The sequence below is a fragment of the Squalius cephalus genome, assembly GCF_949319135.1.
Source record: "Squalius cephalus genome assembly, chromosome: 8".
In the NCBI taxonomy this organism is placed as follows: Eukaryota; Metazoa; Chordata; class Actinopteri; order Cypriniformes; family Leuciscidae; genus Squalius; species Squalius cephalus.
In genome coordinates this window covers 31,810,542-31,830,645 of record NC_137129.1, presented here as the reverse complement: position 1 = coordinate 31,830,645, position 20,104 = coordinate 31,810,542, and the positions used below count along the sequence as shown (strand labels likewise).

At 39.0% G+C, this 20,104-nt stretch overlaps 1 protein-coding gene across 16 annotated transcripts in view; it reads left to right on the top strand.

Moving 5' to 3' along the window:
* Window positions 1–7,389, top strand: part of pleca (plectin a) — an 89,954-nt gene extending 82,565 nt beyond the window's left edge. For all 16 annotated transcript variants that reach the window (XM_079878480.1, XM_079878470.1, XM_079878468.1 and 13 more), the window contains one exon: window positions 332–7,389. In XM_079878480.1, the coding sequence (XP_079734606.1) occupies window positions 332–6,640 (6,309 nt within the window). In that variant the 3' untranslated portion in view covers window positions 6,641–7,389. The remainder of the gene's footprint in view (window positions 1–331) is intronic.
* The last annotated feature ends 12,715 nt before the right edge of the window (window positions 7,390–20,104 follow it).

The following is a 20,104-nucleotide window of genomic DNA, read 5'->3' as shown; positions in this document are numbered from 1 at the left end:
AATCACTGATACAACCTTTAAGATATGCATGTACTTAATTGTCATTTCAATGATCACTATAACCACAGAATCAAATAGACACAATACACTATATAAATGTGACATCACAGCATACAACAGAGATCAATTAAAAAGTACACTGACAGGTGCAAGTTATGGTGTAATTATAAGAGAAAGAATTATATAAGAAAGAATATAACTGCATCTTAAAATGCTAAATTATCTGTTCTATAAATATATTGTATTGAGTTGTGCGGTTATATTTTTCCTTATACAGTAATTTCCATGTCATGCATTGAATTAATTATTGTTTAATGCTGTTTTATCACAGATGGCCAATGTACAACAAGAACAGTTACAGCAGGAAAAGACTATCCTCCAGCAGACTTTCTTTGCAGAAAAAGAGACACTGCTGAAGAAGGAGAAAGCCATTGAAGCAGAGAAAAAGAAGCTGGAGAAGCAATTTGAAGAGGAAGTAAAGAAGGCTGAAGCACTTAAAGATGAACAGGAGCGTCAGAAAAAGCAATTGGAGGAGGAGAGAAAGAAACTTCAGTCTGCCATGGATGCTGCCATCAAAAAGCAAAAGGATGCTGAGGAAGAGATGAATGCCAAGCAAAAAGAAATGAAAGAGCTTGAAAAGAAAAGAATTGAACAAGAGAAGCTTCTGGCAGAGGAAAACAAGAACTTGCGAGAAAAACTCCAGCTGCTTCAGAGTTCACAAAAGCCATCCCACACCAAGGAGATTGAAATTCAAACTGACAAAGTCCCTGAAAAAGAGTTAGTTCAAATGACAATGGTAGAAACAACAAAGAAGGTCCTAAATGGCTCTACAGAAGTGGATGGTGTGAAGAAAGATGTACCCTTGGCTTTTGATGGAATCAGAGAGAAGGTGCCTGCAAACAGACTTCATGAGATTGGTGTGCTCAGCAAAAAAGAATTTGACAAACTTAAGAAAGGCAAAACAAATGTGGAAGAGCTTTCTAAGAATGACAAGGTCAAGATGTGCCTAAAAGGTAAAGATTGCATCGGTGGTGTAATAGTTGATCCCAACCAGAAAATGAGCATCTATCAAGCTTTGAAGGACAAGAAGATTACACAAAGCACAGCTATGATGCTTCTTGAAGCCCAAGCTGCATCCGGTTACATAATTGACCCCATTAAGAACAGAAGACTCTCTGTAAGCGAGGCTGTGAAGGATACCTTGATTGGACCTGAGTTGCACACCAAGTTGTTATCGGCCGAAAGGGCCGCCACAGGATTCAAAGATCCATTCACTGGAGATACAATCTCACTGTTTGAAGCAATGAAAAAAGGTTTGATTGCAGAGGACCAGGCCACAAAACTTCTTGATTCTCAATATGCAACTGGTGGGATAGTTGATCCTGTCAATAGCCACCGTGTAACTCTCCAAATGGCATGCACACAAGGTCAACTCGATGATGATCTAAGCAAAATTCTGTCCAGCCGTCCTGCTGACAAAAAAACATTCATTGATCCCAACACTCAGGATTGCCTCACTTATTGTGAGTTACTGGAGCGATGCAAACCAGATCCTGAGACAGGCATTCCATTACTACCAATCACAGAACATGCAGCCCAAATTGAAAGAACTTATACTGATGAGGAAACTAAAGATGTATTTAGTAAGGCAAACCTAACAGTTCCATTTGGAAGATTCAAAGGAAAGACTGTCACCATCTGGGAGGTCATAAACTCCGAGTACTTCACTGATGATCAGAAAAAGGATCTTATCCGTCAATACAAGACAGGCAAAATTACAGTTGAAAAAATTATTAGAATTGTAATAACTGTTGTAGAGGACAAGGAGAGCAAGAAGGAACCTGCATTTGATGGTTTGAGATCATCAGTGCCAGCTTCTGAACTTCTGGAAGCAAAGGTTATTAATAAAGATTTGTTCAACAAATTGCACAATGGACAAGCTACTCTTAAAGAGGTCTCTGAGCTTGAACCTGTCAAGAAAGCCCTTAAGGGGACACACTGTATTGCTGGAGTGCAGATCGAGTCAACTTCTGAAAAGATGTCTTTCTACGAAGCCATGAAGAAGGGCTTGCTCGGAACAGAGTCTGCGCTAAACCTTCTGGAGGCCCAGGCTGGAACAGGCTTCATAATTGATCCAGTGAAAAATCAAAAGCTCACTGTTGATGAAGCAGTCAAAAGTGGTGTTGTTGGCCCAGAGCTGCATGAGAAATTGTTGTCTGCAGAAAGAGCTATTTGTGGTTACAAAGATCCATATACTGGAAAAACTGTATCCCTGTTTGAAGCAATGCAAAAAGATCTCATTAAGAAAGACCAAGGTGTCCGTCTGTTGGAAGCTCAACTTGCAACTGGAGGAATTATTGATCCTGAGAAAAGTTACCGCATCACTCCAGATATTGCATATAAACGTGGATACCTAAATGAGAAGATGAATGAAGACTTAAGCAGCCCATCAGTCTCCAATACAGTATTCACTGACCCAAACACACAAGAAAATGTCACTTATGCTGAACTGCTGAAAAGATGCATCACTGATAAGCAGACTGGTCTTCCATTGCTTCCACTATCTGAAAAGACAGTCAAGTCAAAAGAAATAGAACCAGTTTCTGATGTGCAAACTAAAGAGACCTTGAGCCATGCTACAGTTGAGTTGCACAGTGGAGTTTTTAAAGGAAGAATAGTCACCATTTGGGAGATTATCAATTCTGAATATTTCACAGAGGAACAAAGGATTGAATTCATCCGGCAATATAGATCAGGAATAATTACAATTGAAAAACTGATCAAGATTGTGATCACTACAGTGGATGAAAAAGAAATGAAGAGACAGGGCGACTTTGATGGTTTTAGAGGACCTGTAACGGCCAGTTCCTTGCTTGAATCTAAAATCATTGACAAAGATACCTATGACAAAATCCAACAAGGAAAAAAGAAACCCGCAGAAGTTAGTGACTCCATCAAACGCTACTTGCAAGGTTCTGATTGTATTACTGGGGTATTTTTGGAAAAAACAAAGGAAAAACTCAGCATTTACCAAGCAATGAAGCAGAAACTACTGACATCAAACACAGGTGCTTCCCTGCTGGAAGCGCAGGCAGCTACTGGCTACATAGTTGATCCTATCAGGAATGAGAAGTTTACAGTGGATGATGCTGTTAAGACTGGCATTGTTGGTCCAGAGCTTCATGAAAAACTGCTTTCAGCAGAGAAAGCTGTTACTGGTTACAAAGATCCATACACTGGTAATAAGATCTCTCTTTTTCAAGCAATGCAAAAACAGCTTGTTCTAAGAGAACATGCTATACCTCTTCTAGATGCTCAGGAGGCCACAGGAGGTATAATTGATCCAGTAAATAGCCATCGACTTCCTAGTGATATAGCCATTCAGCGTGGCTACTTCAGCAAGCAATTAGCCAAATCGTTTAAAGACCCCACTGATGATATCAAAGGTTTCACTGACCCAAACAAAGATGAGAATATCACATACAAACAACTGAAAGAGAGATGTATGGCCGATCCAGAATTTGGAATTGCCCTGTTACCACTTTCTAAAGCCCAGACTCCAGAGCAAGCTGAAAAATCGTATGTTTACACTGAGGAACAAGCACAGACAGACTTAGCTAATACCCAAATAGACATACCACATGAAAGTTTTGCTGGAAAACAAGTGAACTTATGGGAAGTCATGAAATCAGATTTGCTTCCAGAAGAGGAAAAACAAAGGCTTCTTGAACAGTATCGCTCAGGTAAAATCACAAAAGAGAGGATGATCATTATTATAATTGAAATCATTGAACAAAAAGAGATCATCAAGACTGAGCAGAGTATGTCATGTGATGTAATCAGACGCCGGGTTACTATTGATGAACTTTACAGAGCTCGTATTATAGACCTTGAAACTTACAATCTGCTCAAACAAGGCAAGAAAACAATCCGGGAAGTTATGGAGATGGCAAGTGTGAAACACTATCTCTTTGGAACAGGCAGCATTGCTGGAGTACTCTCTGATAACTATGCTAAGGTTAGCATCTACCAAGCCATGAAGAGAGGTCTCATTAAACCTGACATTGCCATTGATCTGTTGGAGGCACAAGCAGCGACAGGATTCATCACTGACCCTGTGAAAGATGAATTGTTGACAGTTGATGAGGCCGTCCGGAAGGGTCTTGTTGGCCCAGAGATCCATGACAAACTCTTGTCTGCTGAGAGAGCTGTCACAGGTTATAAGGATCCGTACAGCGGTAAGGTTATTTCTCTATTCCAAGCCATGAAAAAGAACCTTGTTCCTGAGGATTATGCCATGAAGCTTTTGGAGGCCCAGGTAGCAACAGGTGGCCTCATGGATCCAGAGTACTACTTCCACCTCCCAATTGATGTCGCCATGCAACGTGGTTACATGAACAAAGAAACCAGTGAGAGGATATCTGATCCAAGTGGAGATGTCAAACAGTTTATTGATCCAACAACAGATGAAAAGCTGTCTTATGCCCTACTTCTCAAAAGATGCAAGGTTGATAAAGAGAGTGGCTTACGATTATTGTCTCTGGCGGACAAGAGACTTCTATTTAAGGGCCTTAGAAAACAAATCACTCCAGAGGAGTTGTTGCGCTCTCAAATTATTGATCAGAAGACCTACACAGCACTCATGGAGGGTACCATTTCTGTTGAGGACCTCAGTAAAGACCTAAAGAAATATCTTGAAGGCATCAGCTCTATTGCAGGCGTGTTTGTAGAGGCTACAAAAGATCGACTTTCAGTCTACCAAGCCATGAAGAAGAACATGATCAGACCAGGCACTGCCTTTGAACTTCTGGAGGCGCAAGCAGCTACTGGGTATGTGATTGATCCAATCAAAAATCTCAAAATGAATGTCCACGAAGCTGTGAAAATGGGAGTCGTAGGACCAGAATTTAAAGACAAGCTTCTCTCTGCTGAACGAGCTGTGACTGGCTACAAAGATCCATACTCTGGCAAGGTGATCTCCCTGTTCCAGGCTATGAAAAAAGGTCTTATTCTGAAAGACCATGGTATTCGTCTGCTCGAGGCTCAAATAGCCACCGGTGGAATCATTGATCCTGAAGAGAGTCATCGACTTCCTGTTGAAATGGCCTACAAGCGGGGTCTATTTGATGAGGAGATGAATGGTATTCTCACTGATCCCTCTGATGACACAAAGGGGTTCTTTGATCCAAACACAGAGGAGAATTTAACTTACCTCCAGCTGATGGAGCGCTGTATAACAGACCCTGAAACTGGACTTTCTCTATTACTGATGAAAGAAAAGAAACGGGAAAGAAAGACGTCCTCTAAGTCCTCAGTCCGCAAACGTAGAGTTGTTATCGTAGATCCAGAAACAGGAAAAGAGATGTCCGTGTATGAGGCATACCGCAAAGGACTCATTGACCATCAAACATATATTGAACTTGCAGAGCAAGAGTGTGAATGGGAAGAAATTACCACCTCATCATCAGATGGTGTTGTCAAGTCTATGATCACTGACAGAAGGTCTGGACGGCAGTATGACATTGATGATGCTATCTCCAAGGGCCTCATAGACCAGTCTGCTTTGGACCAGTACCGTGCTGGTACCCTTTCTATCACTGAATTTGCTGACATGCTCTCTGGCAATATGAGTGGCTTCAGATCACGTTCATCTTCCTTTGGGTCCAACTCATCCTATCCCATGAGTCCAATTCCCTCCATAAAGACACCAGCTACAACCTGGACTGATCCAACTGAGGAAACTGGACCAGTGGCTGGAATCTTAGATACAGATACTTTGGAAAAGGTGTCAGTTACGGAGGCTATGCATCGGAATCTAGTTGACAACATCACTGGTCAAAGACTACTAGAAGCACAAGCATGCACAGGGGGAATTATTGACCCAAACACTGGAGAGAAATTCTCTGTTGCTGATGCTATGAACAAAGGGCTGGTGGACAAGATCATGGTTGATCGTATCAACCTAGCACAGAAAGCTTTTCAGGGATTTGAAGATCCAAGAACCAAAACCAAAATGTCTGCCTCTCAAGCCTTAAAGAAGGGTTGGCTCTACTACGAAGCTGGCCAACGTTTCCTTGAAGTCCAGTACCTAACAGGCGGTTTGATTGAACCAGATGTTACAGGAAGAGTATCACTGGATGATGCTGTTAAGAAGGGCAATCTAGATGCACGCACTGCACAGAAACTAAGAGATATCAGTGGATATTCCAAATACCTCACCTGCCCCAAAACAAAACTCAAGATCTCATACAAGGACGCCATGGACAGAAGTATGATAGAGGAAGGATCTGGCCTGAGATTGCTAGAAGCGTCCTCCCAGTCCAGTAAAGGTCTTTACAGCCCATACAGCATCAGTGGCTCTGGATCAACTTCAGGGTCTAGGTCTGGATCCCGAACTGGTTCAAGATCAGGCTCTAGAAGGGGAAGTTTTGATGCTACAGGCTCAGGTTTCTCCATGGGTTTTTCTTCATCTTACAGCCCCACCAGCTATGGCCGCCGTTATGATTCAGGGCCACATGCTGGACTGCAGATGGATGAGCTAAAGCAAGCCCTTACAGCTTTAGCATCAGGCAGGAACTGTTGCTATGATGAAAAGAGAATATTCACATCATCACAAACTCAATCCTCTTTAGTTGCTTAATTTATGTACACAAAAAGGACATTTATCCTGCTCTGCATGATATTGCTAATGGGCTTTTTTTACTTACGGGGATAATATTGCTATATAAGACTGGCTTTAATATTTTATTTCATTTTTATATATTTAGTTTAATATACATATGTTTGTCACTTGTTTTTTTCTCTCTCTTAATTTTCAAATGACAATATGAAACTATCATATACAGTTTTTTTTCTGCACATTCATGGCAGAATCATAATCATATATTTTATAATATTCAATCCTTTCAATTTTTTGCAGTGTTAAATACTTATAGCCTCTCTTTTTGTATTGTTTTTTTTTTTTTTTCATGTACCTTGTACATTGGCACATGAATTATACTGAGAAGTTTCAAGAATGTATAGATTTTCTCAGAGAGGATATGGTAATGCTTCAGATGAGATGTAAAAGTTATTTGTTATATATTTTTGTGTAAAGATCCCTAAGGTATCTGTACACCACTGAATATTTTAAGCCAGCATGGTAAAAAAAAAAAAAAAAAAAAGGTTGACTATCTGCAGAGTGGAATAAAGTCCATTTGGACACTCATGATTGGTAGCATGCCAATAAACAAAACATTGGCAGCACTGCCATGGCCGTTGTTCTGTAGAAAGTCATTCTCTTCTCATTATTGAAAACTAGAAAACAATAAACTTTGTGCTATGCAGTCGTACCAGATAAAGTGAAATGGATTTACCCATCCTACAGTCATCTTAAAAACAGAACATCATTACAGAATTTGCCACAAGAGAGAAAAATCTTTAAAAGCATAAGTAACTCACATCCCAACTTCCCACAATCGTCTCATTTTAAAGGGAACCTCACTTGCTCCTCACTTGTTCACCCTCAATAGGCTTGAAAAATAAAGCGATAATAATGTTTCACTGCAGATGATATTATTATACAGATGTAAAATTTGTAATGTGTATTGTAGCATAAAAGTGTTATATTGTCTTGGGACACTCCCTTCTATGTTACAATGTCAGTTTAAATATTAACTAACCTGGCCAATAATGTCAATTCAAAGACCTGCTTTTGCTCTTGTTTTTGCAGAAAAGCTCATGCACTGTGTAGTTATCAAATGAAACACACTTAATAATATAAATGATAATGATAAAATTATAGTCTCGTTTTTTTTATAAGATGTGTCTTTCTGAGAGGGCACTATGTCTACAGAATTGCATAGTTACTGACACCTGACAACAGATTTTACAGAAACCGAGGTATTAATGTTTAATGTAGACTTGAAGACATGGTTAATGATTTTTGTCAAATGCCATAAAATACTTCCGATTTTTAGAATACAATAAAGCAATTAGCAGAAAAAAACCTGGAACCTTGAATATGCCCAGTCTACCTCTTCTTTAAATTCATGTCCCCATTTGTTATAGTGACTAGCTTTGTTTTGAATCATCAAATAGCTCCATATCTTGCACTGCCACTTGAGCTCCACTTGTGTGTTTAGAGAATATGGAATGGATTGCTCCTTTCAAAAGAATCACATTGTGATCTTTCAACCAACATACATGTTCCACTACCTTTGTTTATGCTCCATATAAGAATTGTTACATTTATTTGGTTGAGTAGAATTAAAACGCTAATGGTCTAGTCAGCTGATATTCACCCATAATGGTCAATTTTAACACTAAATCTGAAGTGTTTTAGTGTAGAACTAGAAACGTTGGAATGCTAGCCCACTGTTAATCAGTTTCTGCATAATAATATATTGTGTGTTGGTATAATGATGTAGGCCTATCGACGAGCATTACAAATAATTGAATATTGATCTCTGAACTGAATGTAGATGTGTACAAAAACAAGGACTCTGTAGGTTAACAAATTACGACATATCTAAAATTGTAGTCATGTAATCGGAAAGAAAGACTAAGATAAGAATTTCAAAGGCACAAAAAGAAAATCTGTTTCAGTCTCTCCAATGCAATGTATTGTTTGGTGGTTTTTTTAGACTTTTGGTTCACTGTACATATATATAAATCATAATACTTCAATTTTAGTTATATTTTCCTACATTATATCCTCTGCTTTTATGTTCTACTAACATGATTAAAATGATGCAATATGATCAGTTATACTCAGCAAAACCCTTTTAAAGGAAGCTTTTTGAGGCACTAAAAGGTATATTTGAAACTGTTCTGATATTAAATGCATGATGTGAGTATGAAATGTTAATATCCTATTGTAAATAAACATTAAATATCTGCTGTACAATGTCAGTTACCCATGTGTCAACTCTTTGGTAGGAAAAAATGTCAACCATCAGCATTAAAAGCATTAAAAATCTATTAAAGTTGGTTATATCTCACCTACATAATGGTTTAAATCAGTATATGCACAGTTTATGTAATCTTTTAAATCCATCAACTTTAATTGAGACATTCACCTTAGGGTAAGAGAGAGGTTATAGCATGCTATGTGACAGGTTTTGTAATGTGTTAGAAACTCCCTCAAGCTATTCACACACACTCAATTTGCATAATCACAAGAAAATGCTTGAAAGGTTGTGTTTGGTAACAGTTATGAACTCAACGACAAGGTGAAAATCAAAAAATTTCTAAACAGAATATTTCGAAGAAAAGTGCACCATTTTTAATCACTGTAAATGTGCAAGACGGTAGTATTGAGACAAATCTCTTATTCATTTAAAAAAAAAAAAAATATTGAAAAAAATCAACAACAATATTTGCATACAATCAAGAAACCAACATAGCCGACTGAGCCAAAAGACACCGGTAAATCAAGGTTAACTTCATAATTACCTTGTCATCAAAACATTATGGTTAAATGGTGGCATTAAGGATTATTTACACGTTGGGTGTGTATTTTGATTGATTAAATATCTCTGAGCTTTGCCAAAATATTTAAAGTATAGGCTACTAGCTCTACCTCCACTAAACTTACCAAAATTACCTTCTAACTTGTCAAAGTTTTGTTTTGTTTTTTGTTTTTTTTTAAACAGGTTTGGATGCATTAAAATACAATGTCATCACATCATTTAGTCAGAACAAACTATTAATTAAGCACACCCAAAACAACTACATTCTTATCTTTATCTTTATTAAAACTGAATTACACAGTTTCAGTTACACAGTACAAAACTATCTTGACCGTTACATTTTAATGACATAAAGCTTGTGGCCACCTGAATACTACACACCCATGTGCTAGAGCATTTCATTTCAGAACTATGGGAATTAGTCCCTTCCTTTGCTTCTACAACAGGCAGTTGGGACAGTTAGGACAGGCACTGATGATGGGAGATGAGGTAAATATTAAGTAATATTAATATTTTAAGTGTAAGTAGGCCTATTTCTATATGAACCTCGCTTTGTACTATATTGTCATGGTGTAAAAAGAAAATCTCATTTTTTTTAAAATGTCACACTTAAAAAAAAAAAGGGGGGTTCTTTATTGGAATTGACGGTTCCACTAAGATTCTTTAAAGGAGCTGTATGTAAGAAATGTATTTCAATTAATCATAAAATGGCCCTGATATGTCACTAGACATTAAGAAATCATGTTCATTTCAAATACTTATATCACTGACAACAGTAGTTCGGCCAGGATATTGTCATTTAAAAAGTGAAGTTGCAGCCCTCAACTGATGTTGATGTTGTCATCTTGTGTTTTGACCAAGCGGCAACCTCCCCGTCTCTCTCTTGAAACCAACACGGAAGTGAGTTAAACTGCAATTCGTTGACTGGCCGCTTGAGGCTGTTGTCAGAAGTGAGTCAAATCTGTATCTCCTCCATGTTAAAATGCCAAATTTTACAGCAGAAAAAAACGTGTTTAAAGCCTGGTGTCTGTATGTGGATTTGGTCTATACAGCTCATTTTGCCCTTCATAACAACTGTGAGGGGGGTGAATTATTTTATAACTCGTCCGTTTAGTTGATTAATATTTAAATTTAAGGGTGTGGCGCTACTTGAGTGACAGATGGATTGCCGCTGTCAGTGCTAGCTGTTTGTCTGCTGTTAGCCGTCACTTCACCTCAGCAATGTTAGCTGCTGAACTTGCCATCTCTGCAGTGTTTGTGCTTTTTTTCGGGATTATTATTTCATACAATTTAATACTTGGGTAACGTTACAAAGCCCACGTCTTTGGATTCCGTCGTTATCGTTCGAGAGAAAAACCAGAGCTGTATTTCAGTTGTTTTCCTTTGTGAACATGCACTAATGGATGTCTGGCAATTTTGTGCTTTTTGGGGTTTTCAAATTTAAAACGTCAATAAATGCTCGTTCGTTCTGCTCCCATGGAACAGATGGATTATAATATGCTTATGTAAGTTACCGTCAGATGAAATCATGCAGGCGTCGGCGCTTTCTCCGTCCGTGCAATAAATGCACATGAATGAGCGCGGATTTTCTAGCACATTTACTTGCACTTCAAAGGCAATGTATCTATGGTTTAACGGTTAAACCATAACCCATTTGAGAGACGGCCAACATCAGAATTTAAAATGGACTGAATTAGCTCTCTACGAACTTGAGCGATGCCGCGCTGACGGACCATGAAAGAGTGACTGACATGTATGCACATAAATCACCTTCATACACAAACACTCTCGAAGTAATACACAGTCTCACTTGTAGCCATGTCTTTTAACTATTATAATATTTCGAAGGGCAAAAATAGGAACGTTTAATTGGCTTTACATCATCAGCTAACTCGATCACGTCGAGCTAGGTGATTTCAGATAGCCAGGCTTCAGCTCCACTCACGCCCCGCCTGTTTGTCTATTTTCTGTTATCCGGGAGTGACGCAAAGCCAAGATGGCGACGGCCGGCTCCGCCCACTTTAGGCTTCAAAAATGCTCTTCAGAAACCTACGGGTGACGTCACGGACACTACGTCCATATTTTTTTACAGTCTATGGTTTTGACCTGAAGCGCCACCCTCCACCTATCTACCAATCACGAAGTCAGTAGTGTTTCTGCATCCGGGTTGCCAGCTCTGCTCTAGTTACCACAGCTGCAGCTACAAACGTTCCTGCTGGATCCTGCAGCCTATCTGAGAGAGAGCAAGCGCAAAATGCGGCATCGGCATCTCGAAGCGGCACTTCCGGCGGCATCTCCAGCTGCCATCAGTGAGCGGCATCTCCAGCGGCCAAATGCGGGAGCGGCATCTCCAGCGGCCACCAGTGAGCGGCACTTCCGGCGGCATCTCCAGCTGCCATCAGTGAGCGGCACTTCCGGCGGCATCTCCAGCTGCCATCACTGAGCGGCATCTCCAGCGGCCAAATGCGGGAGCGGCATCTCCAGCGGCCACCAGTGAGCGGCACTTCCGGCGGCATCTCCAGCTGCCATCAGTGAGCGGCACTTCCGGCGGCATCTCCAGCTGCCATCAGTGAGCGGCATCTCCAGCGGCCAAATGCGGGAGCGGCATCTCCAGCGGCCACCAGTGAGCGGCACTTCCGGCGGCATCTCCAGCGGCCATCAGTCAATTATGATTTTAACATGATAAAAAAAATCAGAGCTTGCAAGTATTCTGATTATTTATAATAGTCCAACATAACATGTATGTGGCAGATTTAATGCACCAAGGAAAATTATTAAATAGCATATTCCTTATTAATTATAATAGATAAAAGACACATTTATTAAAAACATACGTTGTTCAGTTGTAGGCTACAGTAGGCCTACAACAGATATGTTTTTAATAAATGTGTACTAATATTTTTAATATTTATATTATTATTATTAATAATAATAATAATAGTATATTGATTAGTTGAATCTAGCTCATATAGCCTATGTTTGTAAAGACAATTTAATTTGAAGAATAACAAATGTTAAATAAAATTACAATTAGGATATATTTTGGTGTGTTTCTAATTAATTAGCTACAGTTCTCTATGTAAAAACCTTTAAAATTATTAATTATAATTTTTCACATGAATAGCCTACATGATGTTCAGTTAGCCTACTTTTTTATGAAAAAATAAAAAAGCTGGACAAAGTATTGGCTGCTGGAGATGCCGCTACGAGATGCCGCTGGAGCGACAGCTGGCTGTTGGAGATGCCGCCGCCGTGCGTGGGATTTCCCCCTTTCTGGTCAATGTATCCCTGCCTCTGCTTAATTATTTAGCAATTATAAATAATATAATTGCCCCTCCCCCCCCTCCTCAAAGTGATCAGTGCTACTACACTAGTGGCGAGGCGGATCACAAAACCTATCACGGATCCGTGGTTTGATTAAAATCCATTTTATTTTAAAATGCGCTACTTTGACTGGCTCCGCAGCCTCTCTGTAATCACCACTCTGCAGACTTGCTCAATGTCCCGCCCACAGCGCTATATGATTGGTTACACCTCACGAGTAATAGCCTATCATCACTTGCGAGACGGTTGCAGGTCTTTTTATTCAGAATATTACTGAAGCGGGAATAAACATCACAATCTTAAGTCAATGTAAAGACGCGTTTACGCGCGTCTAGAGGTCCTGCGGCGCGAAGGCGTTTCGCGCGGCGCGGTAGACGCGAAGCCCGAATGAGGCGAATTGACTTTGTCGGCCCGGCCCGACACATTAACTGTAATTATGAGCCCGAGCCCGATTTAAACCTGGCGCCAGGGAAGTTGAGATGAAGCAAAGATGAAGTTAACGATCGCCATCTCCATAGAGAATGCGCATGGAGAAATGCATGGATTAGCCTACATCAGTGTGATGCCTATTTATTTTCGTTTTGAATTGTTTCGTTTAAAGACATTTCAAGCTTTCTTTAGATATATTTCTTAATATTATCTGTGAGGCATACACTTAGTTTCGGTTAATTTATGATGAGATCCGCTCCAGTTAACGTGCAGTGCAAGTGACCGCTGCGGCGCCTCTATGATTATAGCCTATGTCTCTGTCTCATTAAATACATGCAATTCGTTGATGAAAAATGTATAAAAATTAAGATACAATTTATACAAAACGAAATTCACTTTAAAGAAAGGCTTTCTACAAAACAAAACTTAATGAAGTGGTCAAAATCATGTCTGACCCACTCCAAGTCTCCCGATATACTGCACATCCTATCTTACTCAGTTCACTTTTCATAAATCAACATAGATGGAAAAAATAACATTATAATATTTTAACAAATGAGCTTATTTAATGGCTACAACACATATAGTAGGCCTACAGACACTCTATTTGTACAAACTGCTGCACATTTATTTCTACTGCTTCTGAATTTTGCACACATACGTTGAAAGGCATTTGTTTGTGCATAGTAAAACATCTGCAACATTTATCAAGTTCACGGATAATTGTGCGTGCATTTATTAATTATTATCATAATGAATAATGCAACAAGGATAAATCATGTAAACTGCCTTGTTTGTTTATTCAGAATTAAATGGATCGCAAAAGGATCCGAATGAAGAAACGTAAAAAAAAAAAATAAAAAAAAAAAAAACGTGAACAATGATGAACACAGAAGAAAATGAACAGTTTAATTTAATTTAATTCAACAAGGTTTTAGAATATAGAATAGTTTTTAAACAAAATAAATATTTTTTAAAGTTTATTATCCCGGGCCGGTGTGATGCGTGCGAGTGGAGGAGCCGCTGAGCATGACACGTGACGTGTTGCATTTTGTAACACAAGTGCTGGATCAAGGGCCCGGCCCGGGTCGGGTCAAGTTCGGGCTCGGGCAGAGAATCTAAGCTCTGATTTATCTGATCCGGTCCATTAGCTTTGATCCATGTACGGCTTTTCAGAATGTCACCAAGTACAAATATGTAATTTTTCAGTGCGAAAACTCTAGCTAGCTAGCTGGGAACAATGAAAAGGGTCCAGAGCAGCAAATGCAGTGAATGAAGTTCATGTTCTCATGATTTATTTTTATGAATAAAAATGTTTCAAAACATCCCCCCCTCTGTTTTTTTCACAAATCGCACCCTGGATATGCTTACACATGATATAGCTATATGCTACTCTGTGGTAGCTACATAATGTTATTTAGTTAAAATGCAGTTAATAAAATAAAAAAATATTGATTGCTGGAGATGCCGCTGCACCAGAAAGTCCTGCCCGCTGGAGATGCCATCAGTGAGCGGCATCTCCAGCGGCCATCAGTGAGCGGCATCTCCAGCGGCCAAATGCGGGAGCGGCATCTCCAGCGGCCACCAGTGAGCGGCATCTCCAGCGGCATCAGTGAGCGGCATCTCCAGCGGCCATCAGTGAGCGGCATCTCCAGCGGCCATCAGTGAGCGGCATCTCCAGCGGCCACCAGTGAGCGGCATCTCCAGCGGCATCAGTGAGCGGCATCTCCAGCGGCCATCAGTGAGCGGCATCTCCAGCGGCCACCAGTGAGCGGCATCTCCAGCGGCATCAGTGAGCGGCATCTCCAGCGGCCATCAGTGAGCGGCATCTCCAGCGGCCACCAGTGAGCGGCATCTCCAGCGGCATCAGTGAGCGGCATCTCCAGCGGCCATCAGTGAGCGGCATCTCCAGCGGCCACCAGTGAGCGGCATCTCCAGCGGCATCAGTGAGCGGCATCTCCAGCGGCCATCAGTGAGCGGCATCTCCAGCGGCCATCAGTGAGCGGCATCTCCAGCGGCCACCAGTGAGCGGCATCTCCAGCGGCCATCAGTGAGCGGCATCTCCAGCGGCCATCAGTGAGCGGCATCTCCAGCGGCATCTCCAGCGGCATCAGTGAGCGGCATCTCCAGCGGCATCTCCAGTGGGCAGGACTTTCCGGTGCAGCAATCAATATTTTTTATTTTATTAACTTTATTAATTATTTTATTGTCCAGCTGTGGCTGCTGCCAAAGTAGGCCTAAGTGTGATGATACCACTTTCTGATTAATTAGTTATGTTTCTGCGCAGAGGAAATTATTAAATCCAATTTTTTCATAAAAAAGTAGGCTAACTGAACATCATGTAGCCTAGGCTATTCATGTGAAAAATTATAGGCCTAATTACTAATTTTACAGGTTTTTACATAGAGAACTGTAGCTAATTAATTAGAAACACACCAAAATATATCCTAATTGTAATTTTATTTAACATCTGTTATTCTTCAAATTAAATCGTCTTTACAAACATAGGTACTATTAATAATAATAATAATAATAATATTATAAATATTAACAATATTAGTAGCCTAGTAGCCTACTAGTACACATTTATTAAAAACATATCTGTTGTAGGCCTACTAGCCTACAACTGAACAACGTATGTTTTTAATAAATGTGTCTTTTATATTATAATTAATAAGGAATATGCTAATAATTTTCCTTGGTGCATTAAATCTGCCACATACATGTTATGTTGGCCTATTATAAATAATCAGAATACTTGCAATCTCTGATTTTTTTTTATCATGTTAAAATCATAATTGACTGATGGCCGCTGGAGATGCCGCCGGAAGTGCCGCTCACTGGTGGCCGCTGGAGATGCCGCTCCCGCGTTTGGCCGCTGGAGATGCCGCTCACTGATGGCAGCTGGAGATGCCGCCGGAAGTGCCGCTTCGAGATGCCGATGCCGCATTTTGCGCTAGCCCTTACTGGCCTATCTGGCAACCTCGAGTCAGGGGGGAGGGGGAGGTAATACACCGCTCTACAGTAATTTGAAAGTGATTGCAGTACCAGTTTTGGCCACAATCTTACATACGGCTCCTTTAACATCTTTGAAATGTGCAAAATGGTTCTTTACAGTGAAAAAAAAAACACATTTTTATTTATTTAATTAAAAATATAGGCACTATTCATAAAATAATTTGTATCATTGTAGTATCGTATGACTGAGCACCAGACTCTCTCTCATCCCTCACAGTCACACGTAGGCTAGCATGCATTTTATCTATTCCGAATAACTGGATAGAAACAACCAGAAACTCTGTCAAAAGTGCCACTGAGCTGCAACTGATGAAAACACATGCAAATAGAAAAAGAAAAAAAAAACACCAGCAAATTAAGAAAACATCAATTTGACAACACACGTGCCGCAAATACTCACAATGTAAACAAATACATAAAACGCGCTGCAAATAGCACCTTTTTTCTACAAGGGGGATGCCATCCCTCCCTCAAGTCGAACCCTGGTTAGCGCACTAATTAATGTTAATAAATGAGACCTTATTGTAAAGTGTAACCAAATTTGGAGGCATCATTTACCAAAATGTTTTTCTCCTACTAATAAGAATCACATCACTCCAGGTGCTCTTTCTCATTCTCTTGACTTCCTGTTATTCCGGACATTGTGTGTCTGTCAAGATAAGAACAAATAACAAAAAATGTGATGCATTGTCTAGCTGGGAGTGGCAGTAAATTAGTGAGACTAGGAATAAGGAAATGTGTAATTTTGCTGGATTATAGCTTAGTTATCACAGTTTAAATGAATTGGTTTCATTGCTTTTATGCTAGAAACCCCAGAGGAGCACACAGACCTGGATTGCATGATAACTGTTTTTAGTAGGAGTGACTCTCATTTTAAAGAGTTTCCCTAACAGTTTTTATGATTCTGGGTGGGCATGATTCATTTCACTGCAAAATATATTCATGAATTAAACATGGTATTTACAAATATTATAAAATGCTCTAACACAGACATTGATGACCAACGTGTATAATGCCAAAGGTTTCTCACTGAAATCAATGGAGTAAACTGCGCATCGAAAAATGACGCTAAAGGACCTTGTGCGTTAAAAAGTGATGCAGAGCGAGGGGTCCGGACCCAGCGTCAATGTGACGAGTTGGAGGTGAGAACATGTTGCTCTGTATTGCAATGGAAGTCTGTGTTTTCTGAATGTGCAGTGCAAAGGCATGAAAGACATCAAATTAACATTACTCGAATAGAACAATTAATGCTCCAGCAGGTTTTGACAGACTGTTAAATCATTCAACATGTGTCCCAAAACATCTTTGGTGTTTGGTGGTGATTCCAATAATATATATTCACTGGCATTAAGGATGTTGTTAACCCCTTCAGTGGGACTACAGTATATTCATAATGCAGTGTGGCCTTAGACACCTTATTGCATATATAATGTTTACTATAAATATAGGTATACTATAAATATTTACTATGAATATTCAGTCCTGTCAGGGAAGACACTATTTAGGGTGCATAGCAACTTTATGAAAACACTAAAAACAATGGTCACACTTTATATAAGGTGTCTTTAACTATGATTGCAAAACACTGTTGCTGCTATTGAGGTGGGATGTGGGTATAAGGGCGCAGGACAGGTTTGGTGGGACGGGTAGGTTTAAGGGTGGGTTAAATGGTAAAGGAAGGGTTATCATTGTATTTATGTAATGACATGCAGGTATTTTACTAAATATAAGTAAAAACATGCATGTACACAATAAGTGCATTGTATCAAATGTTAGTACATAATAAAGACATTTAAAATAAAGTGGGATCAAAATAATTGGCTTGCTCACCTCAGAGGATTTAATCTCTACTGAATGCAATACTTAAAATCACATAAATTTGACATAATCTGTTGTTGATATTCAGTTAATTGTAAGATAATTTAACATGAAAACATTTAATTTGTTCAATTATTTATAACAATTTACTAGGGAGAGTTTAAGGCTAAATCTACCCCTTCTGGCCTTCCAATTTTTTTTATATTATTTAATCTTTTGAATTCTTTTTTGTTATACGTTTTATTCAAAAAAAGTAGGCACATCTCAAATTTTGCTAGGGGGTTGTAAATATTAGAAAAAGTATATAAAATAAAATAAAAGATAAAATGCTTTATGCAAATAGCATTGTTTAAAAAAAAAAAAATATGAGGAAAAACTTTCACACAACTTATTTTTATTAGAAATGCCAAAATGAGAGATCTAACCCTTATCACAGATTTTTCTCTGGAAAGAACACTGTAAACTGCCACACCTTGTTTCTTCTGGCCAAGACTTGCATAGTTGTTCCGTCAGTTCTTCTCGATTGCATATGCTTACAAGTGTGGGAGTAGACGTTGTGAAAAGTGAGCGGAAAGACAGACGAGACATCATCCAAGTTCTGGAGTGGTTTAAACATGAATATGGTGATTGTGAACATCTGTAACAAAAGAAACTGCAGCAGAGTGAAATTTATTTTTGCATGTGAATACAACCCTCTCAACATGAAAGTACATGCATGAAACCGCACCTTGAAACCACAGCTATGCTCAACTGGCTCTGCTAATTACAAGATCCTTTCCATAACAGGCAAACTCAAAAAAGATAATTACAAGTTGAAAAAATTTGATTTGGCCTGAAGGTTTACTTCAACATGAATTGCTACATTGTCTAATGATTTTCCTAATTGTACAATCCTTAATAGATCTGTGTAGATATTCCTTAATCAAGACTGACAGTTTGAAAACTAGCCAATACAGTGTTGATCAGAACAATTACATTTTATCAACAACCTAACTAGTCAAAACAACACATTTCACTAATTATTCTCTTGAGTACTTTGTGATCAATTCTAGGTTCAGTCACTTATGTGTGACATTATTAGTCAATGGTCCCTCTTAACCTGGTATCTTTGCTTTCTTATGTTTATCTATAAACAAAGAGCAGCAGGTGCAGGATCTCATTGTATGTCCAGTGAACATGTCTCCACCAAGAATCAGAGATAAGACATTGCATGCAATCCAGTGTATTCTTATGTTGTTCTTTCGTCACTTCTGTCTGCAGCAGTGTGGGGGTGTCAACATACCAACCCTTTTCACTGAAAGATGAGGAATTCAAAGACTTGAGAAGTCTGGAACAGCTCTGGCTTGTTGCCTGTAGGGCCTCAGCAACAGGAGGTGCGGTTTTGGCAACATGCATAGCTTGTTCTGTCAAATCAGCAACATGATCTTCTCTCCAATATGCAAATATTCTGCATATTAAATGATGTAATGAAACAGGGCAAGATAAAACTTGGCTATGAATTATAAAAAGTTCTCTGCCAACGTGTACTGCAAAACATGTAGGAGGGTTACGGGAATTTATTGAAGTTTCATTTTAAGTTTATCTGAAATGGAGCTTGGTTTAAAAAATGGGTCAGATTTCAAATTGGACCCTTATAAAGCCCTTATTATATACTAAAGTTTTTCTATAAGTAACTGTTTAAAAAATGAATGAATGAATAAATAAAGTGTCCGTTGTTCATATCTTAATTAAGGCATTCACTCAGATAAACACATAAACACTCGACTATATACATAATATAATTTATGTGATTTACTAGATGTGAGTTTATAATTTAATTTGAGTTACTATAATACCATTCAAAAGTTTGGGGTCAGAATTTTTTTTTTTTTTTTTTTTTTTTTTTTTTTGAGAAATAAAGATTTTTTGTTTGTAAGGACATTCAATAGTAAATGCTTTTATAATGTTACAAACAAATTCTAGGTTACACTTTATTTTGCAGTAGGTTTACTAGAAAGTACTGGTAATATATGGTACCTAACTATATGGTTTGAGGTTAGGTTCAGGGTTAGTACCTATAGTTA